The 14,496-nt window shown below is 45.1% G+C and overlaps 1 protein-coding gene across 1 annotated transcript in view; it reads left to right on the top strand.

Annotated features, from left to right (window-relative positions):
* The first annotated feature begins 336 nt into the window (after positions 1–336).
* sec23a (Sec23 homolog A, coat complex II component) overlaps positions 337–14,496 on the top strand; it is a 56,753-nt gene continuing 42,593 nt past the window's right edge. Inside the window, exons 1-10 of the mRNA XM_079527157.1 lie at positions 337–462; positions 2,262–2,484; positions 4,675–4,732; positions 4,830–4,916; positions 5,052–5,288; positions 8,729–8,805; positions 10,378–10,522; positions 12,067–12,225; positions 12,513–12,628; positions 14,373–14,496. Of these exons, the coding sequence (XP_079383283.1) occupies positions 2,264–2,484; positions 4,675–4,732; positions 4,830–4,916; positions 5,052–5,288; positions 8,729–8,805; positions 10,378–10,522; positions 12,067–12,225; positions 12,513–12,628; positions 14,373–14,496 (1,224 nt within the window). The 5' untranslated portion in view covers positions 337–462; positions 2,262–2,263. The remainder of the gene's footprint in view (positions 463–2,261; positions 2,485–4,674; positions 4,733–4,829; positions 4,917–5,051; positions 5,289–8,728; positions 8,806–10,377; positions 10,523–12,066; positions 12,226–12,512; positions 12,629–14,372) is intronic.

The following is a 14,496-nucleotide window of genomic DNA, read 5'->3' as shown; positions in this document are numbered from 1 at the left end:
CACAGTTAACAGCCTTTGTATTGAGTTTGTGCTTGAAATGTACTGTAATTCTGCAAACTGTTAATAAATTCTTCAATCAATCAATCAATCAATAAAACAAACATTAAAATAATATAATAGCAGTATGCAACACAGTGAACTTAAGACATGAATGGATTTTAATTTTAAAAGCTCAACTAAAAGCAAGCAAGAGTGTAGACGTAGGTCTGAGTATTTACTTAGGTAAATGTATACATTTATTGAGATTTGATTTATTTATTTTGGAGAATTGAATTGATTTGAATGGCTGCCATGCTGCCGGGTGCGGCCTGCCTGCCTGCCTGTCTTCAAGGTAAAAAGGTTCCCTGTGTTCCTCATCAGTGTGTTTGGTCTATGGGGGTAGAGAGAGCAGAGAACTGAGTGAGTGACTGAGAGAGAGAGAGAGTGGAGTCAGTCAGTGGAGTGGAGCACTTTGAATATCAGGTAAATATTGACTCTCTTGTCGGTGTGATTTTTAACCCTGTAAGTTATGACTTATGGCCGGAGGAGAGGCTGTGTCTCCATGGCCATGTGAAGGTCTCATTTAGAAATGTCAAGTCTAGATAAAAAAGGAATGAGGATTTAGTTATTTTTGACTAGCTAAATGGCTATCACTGGGGATGTAGGCTAGCTGCTTAGGTTACACTAACAGTTGTCCTGGTGACATTAATAATGTTATATTAAACAAGCATTATAGTGATAATGAATGATGAATAGACACTTTTACAATGACCCGAAGTATTATCGTATAAACGTGTCATACTGTTAATTTAATTCACTGTGTGTGCTGTCTGTCTGTAACTATAATGAATGTTAGTTTGCCCTGGGTTGACTGGGCATCAAACATTTTGACCCCAAACATCATATAACTTCTAGTTAATATATTATCCCATGGTTTATTGACAAGCTGTGAAATTAAAATCAGAATTTGACTTTAGTTTAGTTCCTGTGTCAAATGAAATGGTAACAGACTGTGTGAAAACTTTACATCATCGTCATCAAGTTGTTGTGCTCAAATTGCAAAGATAAATACTTTGTAAAGCAATGTATTGAGAGATTTCCAATAGAACTATAGTCTATAGGTCAATACAATATGTATTATAGTTGTAGTAAATGAATGGTGCAGTTAGCAGAAATAGTAATTTCAAATTTGTGTGTTTGGTTATATGCAATAACTTAGTCATCATGAGCTTAACTCTTGAATCACTGATAGTGAATAAGCCTAAAAACGTATTGGTCAGTCAGTCACCATTGTGTTCTTACCTACATCTTAGTCATTAAAAGGTTTAAAATGTTATGTTCTTTCTAATCAAGCACACTGAGATATAAACATCTTAGTCACTATAGATCTAAATCTAAATGTACTGTGGTTCTCAACCTTTTCTGGCCGTGACCCCCAAAAATATTATTATTTGAACTGGGGACCCCCAACAAGAATCTTATTTGAACTGGGGACCCCCAAAAATAATCTTATTTGAATATTTTCGATATGTCTGTATGTATATTGTGTAATGTATTGTATACTTTTATGAATCTGTGCTCCATACCATGTGATCATGGTCGTGAGTTAAATAAATGATGATGATGAACTGGGGACCCCCCCAAAATAATTGAATTTGGACTGCGGACCCCCCAAAATAATAATTTTTGAACTGGGGACCCCCCAAAACAAATATTTGCTTTTGAACTGGGGAAAAAGAAAGAAAAAAGAATCCTATTTGAATGGGGGATAAGCAGGTTGGAATTGTAGGAGTTCTGGCATGATATTTAGTTTGACTCGGTTCAACATATTCATTTGCGAGTGCGAGGCACTTCAAGGCGTTCATTGTCTTTATGGTCCATCATGGTCTGCCACGCGGTCTCTTCCCAGTGGGACATGCAGCGAAGACCTCCCTAGGGGAGACGCTTATGATTATTACTGTTCATTTTGGAATTCATTTTAGTTACTAGTCTACTTGAATCGGAGTTGTTCCGATACCGGTATCGGGTACTCGGGCCGATACCACCCTCAAGTACTCGTACTCTGAACGGGCCCCGATACTTTGACCCGAGTACCAAAACATGCAGTTGACACTAGGCTGAACGAATGCTAAAACTAACTAAAAATTAAGTACTTGTACTCGGTCTGAAAACAATGGTATCGGGACAACTCTAGATATTTGTCCGTAGTAGTGTGGCACTAAAATTGTAGCGCAGAGGATTGACACTGTGTGTGTGTGTCCGTGTCCCCTCCGCTCCTCCAGCCATGTCCACGTTCCCAGAGTACATCGCCCAGAACGAGGAGCAGGACGGCGTGCGTTTCAGCTGGAACGTGTGGCCCTCCAGCCGCCTGGAGGCCACCAGGATGGTGGTCCCCGTGGCAGCCCTCTTCACGCCACTGAAGGAACGCCCGGACCTGCCGCCCATCCAGTACGAACCGGTCCTCTGCAGCCGGGCCACCTGCAGAGCCGTGCTCAACCCGCTGTGGTAGGAACAGGAATACGCATCATATGTACTAACTAACTAACGCACACACCTAGCCTTACGTAGCAGCGATACTAATATCACTGCTTGGATATTAGTCTCGTCCCTCTCAGAGGTTTTTTTTCTCGCAGTGTCCCACCCCATATTTCCACACTGGGCCGGTTGGCTGTCACCATTTCGGCCGTGAAGTCCTCCCTCCCACAATTGAGAGGTGCCAGACTTAATCTGCCTGGGGTGATATGCATTGAGAGGGGCCAGACTTAATCTGCCTGGGGGAATATGCATTGAGAGGGGCCAGACTTAATCTGCCTGGGGGAACATGCATTGAGAGGGGCCAGACTTAATCTGCCTGGGGGAACATGCATTGCAAAGGCACATGAAGGCTGGCTACGCAATCCTAACTACTGATCCTAACCTGATCCTAACCTGCTACAGCTGTCAAAGGATGCTCCAATCGGAATGATAATCGAATAGAAAAAAATTACACTCATGTGATCTTATCATCATACAGCACATTCTGTGCTCAGCCAATCTGTGCTCAGCCAATCTGTGCTCAGCCAATCAGCGGAGCACATTCTGTGCTATAAACGCTGTGCATAGGAGGGACTATCGCCGCTCAAAAAGTCTTCTATGGAAGCATCATGTTGTGCAGGGAAAACAGCCGATTTACAAGCTCCCTTGTAGATCAGCCATAAAACCCTAATGGTCTCAATGGATATTTCATAATATGTGAGGAGATAATTCTCTTTGTTCTACATTTCAACAAATCTGGCGTTGATCGGGGCTCGCAAGATTAGTCTCAGAGACCCTTGTTCCAGATCAGTGGTTCTCAACCAGTGGTCCTTGAGGGGGTTCCAGGTGGTCCCCAGCTAAAATAGAATGGACCATTACCAACCATTAGATAGTTAAACTACTGTTAAACATCTGCTTACTTAATTTGCAAGATGTCTTACACAATTAGAGGATGTAGAATAATTGTTGTTCTGATCAACGTTTGCCCGTTGTCTCACCTATGTTAATGGTACCACATCAATACAGCATGGAATTGTGGACAAAATCAACCAATGATAACAAAATATTCTAAATCTCAGGTCTGAGAGCCTAAATGTCATCAGCTGGTGGTCCGTGGCTCAAATCCCGACTAAATAATGGACCTTGATATGAACAGGGTTGAAAACCACTATTGTAGATGCCTTGCCTCACCTCCTGTAGAGCCACACTGTTACCACACTGTTACTATCTCTTGCTGTTGTTTGTTGAAGGCAACTGGGATTAAATCACTGATTAAAGTGACTCCTCTCTCTGGGCTGTTAAAACACACAGCTTTGGGTTGCGTAGTCGTAGTTCACTGGTTCTCAAACTCTTCCGTGGACCCCCATCTGAAAATGTTTTGTGCCAGGACCCCCATAATGGAAGATTCATGTTAAAAAATGACACCCCGTGAGTATGTAGATTTGCTATTTTTGAATAGCAATGGATAAAGAAAGATACATGGATAAAGTGGTTCAAATGATTGTGATGCTATATTAACCCATTTTGGGCGGGAACCCCTTTTGGTGTTAGCATTATGTTATGCTTTAGCTATTGAAAAATAGCAGATCTACAAGCTCATAGCGTGCCACCGAGTGGCGCGCTACGAGCTTGTAGGTCTGCTATTTTTGAAAAATCAAAGAACGACTGACATAGAAACATAGCTTTTTCAGAAAACTGTCAGGATGTAGAAGACATTTTTAGAATCTGATCTCAGGTCAAAATGGGTTCACCACTTTGCTGGGGACCCCCTGCAACCCCCCAAGGACCCCACTTTGAGAACCATGGTTCTTTTCTACTGTTCAGAGAAAGGGTTTTTAGTTACCTTGCCATGATGCAATCCAAATACTGTATTGGTGGGAGAGATATGTTAAATAGTTACTCTGTTGATTAGAAATTGATCATCCAAAAGTCTCCTCGCTGACATTGCACAGTGAAACACTTCTCAAAGTCCACTTAAACCAATGCAAACAAAGCAGACTTTGTTCTGTTTCTGCCAAAGTGACATCTCCTCTTTTGATTGATCATGATTCTGATTCTTGATGTTGTTCTGTTGTGTGGGTTTGTTTTGTGGACGTTGAAAGTAACTATCTCTGGTCTTTGTTCTCCATGACGATGGAGTGTATTTTAATTGAGCGTCTCTCTCTTTGTGTGTCTCTATAGTCAGGTGGACTACAGAACCAAGCTGTGGGCCTGTAACTTTTGTTATCAAAGAAACCAGGTAGAGAGAGACACACACACACACAGCTTTGAAAAATGTATGGACACTTTATAATATATTAAAAACTTGGAGTAATCTTGTGTGCGTGCGTGTCCAGTTTCCTCCGACCTATGCAGGTATTTCTGAGGTGAACCAGCCAGCTGAGCTGCTGCCTCAGTTCTCCACTATAGAATACGTTGTACAGGTAAATACTTTGTTATTGTTATTATTAATTAAACCATGTACTGTGGTGTAATCACCATGTAATGTACAATGTAATTTGAACACAGGCCAGGTTTCAAAAATCCAATCTCTGTCTGCCTGCCTGTCTGTCTCTCAGCGTGGCCCCCAGATGCCCCTGGTCTTCCTGTACGTGGTGGACACCTGCATGGAGGACGAGGACCTGCAGGCGCTGAAGGAGTCCCTGCAGATGTCCCTGTCTCTGCTGCCCCCTGCTGCCCTGGTGGGCCTCATCACCTTCGGACGCATGATCCAGGTCCACGAGCTGGGCTGCGAGGGAATCTCCAAGAGCTACGTGTTCCGAGGAACCAAGGACCTCAACGCCAAACAGATCCAGGTAGGTGTCTTAACGAGGAACCGAGGACCTCAACGCCAAACAGATCCAGGTAGGTGTCTAACGAGGAACCAAGGACCTCAACGCCAAACAGATCCAGGTAGGTGTCTAACGAGGAACCGAGGACCTCAACGCCAAACAGATCCAGGTAGGTGTCTAACGAGGAACCAAGGACCTCAACGCCAAACAGATCCAGGTAGGTGTCTAACGAGGAACCAAGGACCTCAACGCCAAACAGATCCAGGTAGGTGTCTAACGAGGAACCGAGGACCTCAACGCCAAACAGATCCAGGTAGGTGTCTAACGAGGAACCGAGGACCTCAACGCCAAACAGATCCAGGTAGGTGTCTAACGAGGAACCGAGGACCTCAATGCCAAACAGATCCAGGTAGGTGTCTTAACGAGGAACCAAGGACCTCAACGCCAAACAGATCCAGGTAGGTGATTAACGAGGAACCAAGGACCTCAACGCCAAACAGATCCAGGTAGGTGTCTAACGAGGAACCAAGGACCTCAACGCCAAACTGATACAGGTTGGTGTCAAACGAGGAACCGAGGACCTCAACGCCAAACAAATCCAGGAAGAAATCATAGGAAGAAAGAATAGAAGAGAGATAGACAGGGTGGTCTCCATGGAGGGGGCTGGTCCACGTCTGGTCCAGGCCGTGCTCTGTGAGGCCGGGTCCACGGTCACACTTCTGATGGGCTCCGTGAAGAGGCCTGGTCCACGGTCACACTTCTGATGGGCTCCGTGAAGAGGCCTGGTCCACGGTCACACTGCTGATGGGCTCCGTGAAGAGGCCTGGTCCACGGTCACACTTCTGATGGGCTCCGTGAAGAGGCCTGGTCCACGGTCACACTGCTGATGGGCTCCGTGAAGAGGCCTGGTCCACGGTCACACTTCTGATGGGCTCCGTGAAGAGGCCTGGTCCACGGTCACACTTCTGATGGGCTCCGTGAAGAGGCCTGGTCCACGGTCACACTTCTGATGGGCTCCGTGAAGAGGCCTGGTCCACGGTCACACTTCTGATGGGCTCCGTGAAGAGGCCTGGTCCACGGTCACACTTCTGATGGGCTCCATGAAGAGGCCTGGTCCACGGTCACACTTCTGATGGGCTCCGTGAAGAGGCCTGGTCCACGGTCACACTTCTGATGGGCTCCGTGAAGAGGCCTGGTCCACGGTCACACTTCTGATGGGCTCCGTGAAGAGGCCTGGTCCACGGTCACACTTCTGATGGGCTCCGTGAAGAGGCCTGGTCCACGGTCACACTTCTGATGGGCTCCGTGAAGAGGCCTGGTCCACGGTCACACTTCTGATGGGCTCCGTGAAGAGGCCTGGTCCACGGTCACACTTCTGATGGGCTCCGTGAAGAGGCCTGGTCCACGGTCACACTTCTGATGGGCTCCGTGAAGAGGCCTGGTCCACGGTCACACTTCTGATGGGCTCCGTGAAGAGGCCTGGTCCACGGTCACACTTCTGATGGGCTCCGTGAAGAGGCCTGGTCCACGGTCACACTTCTGATGGGCTCCGTGAAGAGGCCTGGTCCACGGTCACACTTCTGATGGGCTCCGTGAAGAGGCCTGGTCCACGGTCACACTTCTGATGGGCTCCGTGAAGAGGCCTGGTCCACGGTCACACTTCTGATGGGCTCCGTGAAGAGGCCTGGTCCACGGTCACACTTCTGATGGGCTCCGTGAAGAGGCCTGGTCCACGGTCACACTTCTGATGGGCTCCGTGAAGAGGCCTGGTCCACGGTCACACTTCTGATGGGCTCCGTGAAGAGGCCTGGTCCACGGTCACACTTCTGATGGGCTCCGTGAAGAGGCCTGGTCCACGGTCACACTTCTGATGGGCTCCGTGAAGAGGCCTGGTCCACGGTCACACTTCTGATGGGCTCCGTGAAGAGGCCTGGTCCACGGTCACACTTCTGATGGGCTCCGTGAAGAGGCCTGGTCCACGGTCACACTTCTGATGGGCTCCGTGAAGAGGCCTGGTCCACGGTCACACTTCTGATGGGCTCCGTGAAGAGGCCTGGTCCACGGTCACACTTCTGATGGGCTCCGTGAAGAGGCCTGGTCCACGGTCACACTTCTGATGGGCTCCGTGAAGAGGCCTGGTCCACGGTCACACTTCTGATGGGCTCCGTGAAGAGGCCTGGTCCACGGTCACACTTCTGATGGGCTCCGTGAAGAGGCCTGGTCCACGGTCACACTTCTGATGGGCTCCGTGAAGAGGCCTGGTCCACGGTCACACTTCTGATGGGCTCCGTGAAGAGGCCTGGTCCACGGTCACACTTCTGATGGGCTCCGTGAAGAGGCCTGGTCCACGGTCACACTTCTGATGGGCTCCGTGAAGAGGCCTGGTCCACGGTCACACTTCAGGTGGGCTCCGTGAAGAGGCCGGGTCCACGGTCACACTTCTGATGGGCTCCGTGAAGAGGCCGGGTCCACGGTCACACTTCTGATGGGCTCCGTGAAGAGGCCGGGTCCACGGTCACACTTCTGATGGGCTCCGTGAAGAGGCCTGGTCCACGGTCACACTCGGCAGTCAGTTGGGGGTTAATGTTAGAGGTCCACGGAACTGCGAAGTGGAAGACGAAAAGAGACTCCGGGGCGGGATTCCCCGGATGTTGGGTTAGTGGCAGGCCTTACTGGAGCCTATACAGTGTATATTACAAGCACTGCTGGGAGACAAACCCACACAAACAAAAATGTTTGTTAAGTACAGTTAAGTACAATTGAGGTTTGTGCAATAACAGCTGCAATTAAGTGTGTACTGTGCAATATATGTCATGTGCAATAGGGATTTGTGCAATAACATGAAGTACGGTTATGTGTGAAATGAAATGAAATGAAATCTATATTTACCCAGGGTATCTGGGCTAAGCTCAAGAACTTGTTTCCAGCCAGGCCCTGCTCATAGAACACATTTCATCGTAGTGGTTGATGCCTTGTTCAAGGGCATTTCAGCGGTGGTAATTTTTAACGTGTCGGACGGCTGATTCGAACTGGGAACCTTCCGGTATCTAGACCGCGCCGCTATCCGTTCGGCCACCGCTGCCACTGAGTGTGTTTTGTTGTATTAGCTTTTATAGTTTTTATATTCTAGTTTATGATACATGGATCGGTTGGCACTTTTCATTTCGTTGTACTTGTTGCAATGACAATCTAAACCTCGGCTGACAACATGTCGGTTCATGATGTGTTAGAGAGTTTGTAGATCACTATTTTCTTCTGTAATATTTTGATTATTGGTACCGGTCACTGTCAGTAATTTACAGCCTAAATGCAAACGCTCCAATATTGTAGTCCAGGTGTAGTAGTCCTACTGCCACCTCAGGTAGACCAACACATGAATACCTGGACTAATACCTTTGAGAAAATGCTGTTTACTTGTACCTGTTGATCCTATTGTAATGTGTGTTTGATTGTCTTGTGTGTAGGAGATGTTGGGTCTAACCAAACCACCAGCCCAGGGAAGGGGAGGACCACAGCCCCCCCAGCAGCCCATCTCTAACAGGTAAAACACAACATCTTACCCAATAGCCTAAAGGGGAATTCCCCCCTTGGTCAGGGGGAGATATTAGGCTTTGGTCACCAGGTAGAGGCTCTGAGCCACTTGCACTGACAAGTGACGACTAGGGATGATCCGATCACGTGATCGGAAGTCCAGGCAGATCGTGTCATTTTCAAATGATCTGGAGCAACAACAAAAAAAACGTGATCGTGACATCCTTACTAGTATGAAAATGATATCCATATCATGATATTACTATTACTATTGTGATATTGGCAGATACTCAAATTCAAATGATCGGATCGGGAGCAAAAAAACGTGATCGGGACATCCCTGCTGACGTATTTCGTCACATTGATCAGGTAGTTCGGGTATAATTATTACCCAGGGCCAGCATTGGCCGCATTATAGAGCGTCGCAGTCCTGCCCCCTTTCATGACGACGCCAGGCCCAGGAAATAGTTCCCAATGCATTTTTCCCATAGACATTTCAAAACGTATTTATTTAAAGACCTTATAAGCGTCATACAAAGCTAACTCTTGTCGTGACAAATCATGACAACAAACACAATATTTTGGACCAAACAAATAATTACAAAGAAGAAAAACAAAACAAAAAAAAGTGTTGTAACCTGCCGTTTTCTTCTTCTTTCTAATTATTTGTTCAGCCCGAAAAATTGTGTTTGTTGTCATGATTTGTCACGACAAGAGTTGTCTTTGTCCGCGGCGTAAACGTCTTTAAATAAATACTTTCTGAAAAGTCTATGAGGAAAATTAACAGGGATTTATTTTCCGGGTCTCTCGAGGGAGGCGGGACTGCGACGCTCTATAGTGTTGGTAAAATAGGCTCTCTAATCCTCCCTCTGCCCTTCAGTGCTTTGGATTCACAATGAAACCACACCTTTGAGATCAAAGTTCAGGGTGTGGACATTAATTGGCAAGCCTATCGGGGAACATGTTGCAACTATAAAAAGGGCTGTGATTCCAACATTGATCACCTGATATGACAGAACAGATAAGATGTGTGCTGCAGGTCACTGTCCAGTACTTCAGTATCACTGCGATGTATTCACAGAGGGCTGTCAAAATAACTGTTAACTGAGTTATTATAATAATAATAATAATAGGTTAGAAATAAGCCACGTAGTAGCAAACGTGCTTTGCTGGCCATCTGTCTCTCAGTTGTAAACAAACACACTCCACGTGTGGCAGATGCAGCGGAGCTACGTCTCATAATTGGTTCAGAAACACACAGGCTTCCGTTTCAGACAAAAGAAAATCACACCCGTGTGAAATGAGGGGCGTTCTTATCATTATACATCATCATACATCATCTCATGAACAACTTAATTTATCTGATTGGTTAGCCGATTTGCTCGTCTACATAATTATGACACATTGTCATAATTATCATTGTCAATGGAATTTAATGTTTGTGTTGCCACAAATTTACGTCATATTTGAGGCACATATGACCTAATTTCTCCTTTCATTGGCAAATGTGAGACGTGCGGGGACAAAAGCTGTATAAAGCCATTCCACTCCTACTGTAATGTTCTATCGTGACTGTTCTCAGGTTCCTGCAGCCGGTCCAGAAAGTGGACATGAACCTCACTGACCTGTTGGGGGAGCTGCAGCGAGACCCCTGGCCCGTCACCCAGGGCAAAAGACCGCTGCGCTCTCTGGGCGTGGCTCTGTCCATCGCTGTAGGCCTACTGGAGGTAGGTTAACTCATAACTATCTGGGCGTGGCCCTGTCCATCTCTGTAGGCAGGTTAACTCATAACTAACTCTCTGGGCGTGGCTCTGTCCATCACTGTAGGCAGGTTAACTCATAACTAACTCTCTGGGCGTGGCTCTGTCCATCGCTGTAGGCAGGTTAACTCATAACTAACTCTCTGGGCGTGGCTCTGTCCATCGCTGTAGACCTACTTGAGGTAGGTCAACTCATAGCTAACTCTCTGGGCGTGGCCCTGTCCATCGCTGTAGGCAGGTTAACTCATAACTAACTCTCTGGGCGTGGCTCTGTCCATCGCTGTAGACCTACTGGAGGTAGGTCAACTCATAACTAACTATCTGGTCGTGGCCCTGTCCATCGCTGTAGGCAGGTTAACTCATAACTAACTCTCTGGGCGTGGCTCTGTCCATCGCTGTAGACCTCATAACTAACTCCCTGGTATCGTATAGCTATAAAGCTATACGACATCTGGAGAGGCCACAGAACACCCTCACTTACTCATTAAGTGAGTAAGTTGAAATTTTCAATGGAAGTTGCTCATTTTCTCAGTTACTCGAATCAGTCAAGGAGGTGATGAACTTGTTTGTTGTGATGCCATCACAGATCTAATCCCACACTGTAATAGATCACCAAAGTCCTGACGTCACTGCCCTCTACTATCAGTAGAGGGCGCCAGTCCCATGGTTCGTGTATTTTTTTATAAGCATTGTAATCTCCATAGGGGGATTTTAGATCGCCTCATATAAGAACTGTGTTTGAAAAATAAACCGATCACCCGGCCTTTTCACTCATATGGATATGAAGCATCGACTGAAGGTGGAAATGTACAAATATACCCAAAGAGTAACAAAATAAGCGTTAGAAACGAGCCAAACAACCCAGAGACTACATTTCCGGGTAGGCTGCTTCTGCCCGCAGCCCGTCGCACAACAGAAACTGAACGTTAATTACGTTTATTTAAATTTAAATTTTATTGATATATAATGTATCGTGGTTAGTACGAGTCGAGTCACCACCAGCTTAGCTTACGTCAACGAGGAATCTCAGGAACGCAATGTGTTGACAGCTGGGCGTGACGTATATGCTCAGCGACATTGCCTTCATATGTAGTTTCAAGGCTTTTGCGGTCACATTAATTCCATTTTCTCTAGAAACTGGCTGTATCAAATATGAATGGACATCATTAACGACGCACAGCCACTCCCCTGACAGAAAGGCCGGGGTGGTCGGTTTATTTTTCAAACACAGTTCTTATATGAAGCGACATCAAATCGCCCTATGGAGATTTCAATGCAAATAAAAAAATACACAAACCTGTGTGTTGGTGCCCTCTACTGACAGTGACGTCAGACTTCGGTGCTCTATGCTCTTCCTCAGTGTACGTTCCCCAACACGGGCTCTCGCATCATGACGTTCATCGGGGGCCCGGCCACCCAGGGCCCCGGCATGGTGGTGGGAGACGAGCTCAAGCTCCTGTACTGTAACGCTGTACTGTACTGTAACGCTGTACTGTAACGCTCTTCCTCAGTGTACGTTCCCCAACACGGGCTCTCGCATCATGACGTTCATCGGGGGCCCGGCCACCCAGGGCCCCGGCATGGTGGTGGGAGACGAGCTCAAGACGCCCATCCGCTCCTGGCACGACATCGAGAAGGACGGCGCCAAGTTCATGAAAAAGGCCACCAAGGTGAGGACTGGAGAGGTGTGTGTGTGTGTGTGTGTGTGTGTGTGTGTGTGTGTGTGTGTGTGTGTGTGTGGTGTGTGTGTGGTGTGTGTGTGTGTCAAAGAGGACAATAACTGAGTATTAATTACTTTCTTTTATTTTTATCTATTTATTTTCAACTGCTTTTAGTTTTAATGTTATTTCACTTTGTGTTTCAACCTCAAAAGAGGATAAACCATATGTCACTAAATGAGAAGTGAAACTCAAATAAGTGGTAGGTTCGAATAAGGGGGTGTGTGTTTGTTCTCCAGCACTACGAGGCATTGGCCAACAGAGCGTCGACCAACGGCCACATCATTGACATCTACGCCTGTGCTCTGGACCAGACCGGCCTGTTGGAGATGAAATGCTGCTCCAATCACACTGGGTAGATATCTATAATCCTACTGGGTAGATATCTATAATCATACTGGGTAGATATCTATAATCATACTGGGTAGATATCTATAATCATACTGGGTAGATATCTATAATCATACTGGGTAGATATCTATAATCCTACTGGGTAGATATCTATAATCATACTGGGTAGATATCTATAATCATACTGGGTAGATATCTATAATCCTACTGGGTAGATATCTATAACTGGGTAGATATCTATAATCATACTGGGTAGATATCTATAATCCTACTGGGTAGATATCTATAACTGGGTAGATATCTATAATCATACTGGGTAGGTATCTATAATCATACTGGGTAGATATCTATAATCCTACTGGGTAGATATCTATAACTGGGTAGATATCTATAATCCTACTGGGTAGATATCTATAATCATACTGGGTAGATATCTATAATCCTACTGGGTAGATATCTATAATCCTACTGGGTAGATATCTATAATCCTACTGGGTAGATATCTATAACTGGGTAGATATCTATAATCATACTGGGTAGATATCTATATTCATACTGGGTAGATATCTATATTCATACTGGGTAGATATCTATAATCCTACTGGGTAGATATCTATAACTGGGTAGATATCTATAATCATACTGGGTAGATATCTATAATCATACTGGGTAGATATCTATATTCATACTGGGTAGATATCTATAATCCTACTGGGTAGATATCTATAACTGGGTAGATATCTATAATCATACTGGGTAGATATCTATAATCATACTGGGTAGATATCTATAATCATACTGGGTAGATATCTATAATCATACTGGGTAGATATCTATAATCATACTGGGTAGATATCTATAATCATACTGGGTAGATATCTATAATCATACTGGGTAGATATCTATAATCATACTGGGTAGATATCTATAATCATACTGGGTAGATATCTATAATCATACTGGGTAGATATCTATAATCATACTGGGTAGATATCTATAATCATACTGGGTAGATATCTATAATCATACTGGGTAGATATCTATAATCATACTGGGTAGATATCTATAATCACACTGGGTAGGTATCTAGACTATAATCATACTGGGTAGATATCTATAATCACACTGGGTAGGTATCTAGACTATAATCATACTGGGTAGGTATCTAGACTATAATCACACTGGGTAGGTATCTAGACTATAATCATACTGGGTAGGTATCTAGACTATAATCATACTGGGTAGGTATCTAGACTATAATCACACTGGGTAGGTATCTAGACTATAATCATACTGGGTAGGTATCTAGACTATAATCATACTGGGTAGGTATCTAGACTATAATCATACTGGGTAGGTATCTAGACTATAATCACACTGGGTAGATATCTATAATCACACTGGGTAGGTATCTAGACTATAATCACACTGGGTAGATATCTATAATCACACTGGGTAGGTATCTAGACTATAATCCTACTGGGTAGTTGTAGACATGTATCGATATATAGGCCAGTCAATCTAAGATTTGACCCAAAAGAAATTGCAATGGTAATCGTTCAATCTTTTTTTTATGATCCTTACTTAGGGTCATCCAAATAACATCAAACCAATTCAATAATATGATCGTGATGCATTGTTTTAAAAAAAAAACGGTTATAAAAAGGTTTCCTGTCATTTGCTACAGTATTGAAAATTGGATTTGTCTCGCTCTCTCTCTCTCTCTCTCTCTCTCTCTCTGTGTGCAGAGGGTACATGGTCATGGCAGACTCCTTCAACACGTCGCTCTTTAAACAAACCTTCCAGAGAGTTTTCACCAAAGACGTTCAGGGAGCCTTTAAGATGGCCTTCGCTGGAACAATGGAAATAAAG

Source organism: Electrona antarctica (assembly GCF_951216825.1).
Source record: "Electrona antarctica genome assembly, chromosome: 18".
Classification (NCBI taxonomy): Eukaryota; Metazoa; Chordata; class Actinopteri; order Myctophiformes; family Myctophidae; genus Electrona; species Electrona antarctica.
Note: the sequence above shows the minus strand (reverse complement) of the source record. Positions and strands in the feature narration are given on the sequence as shown.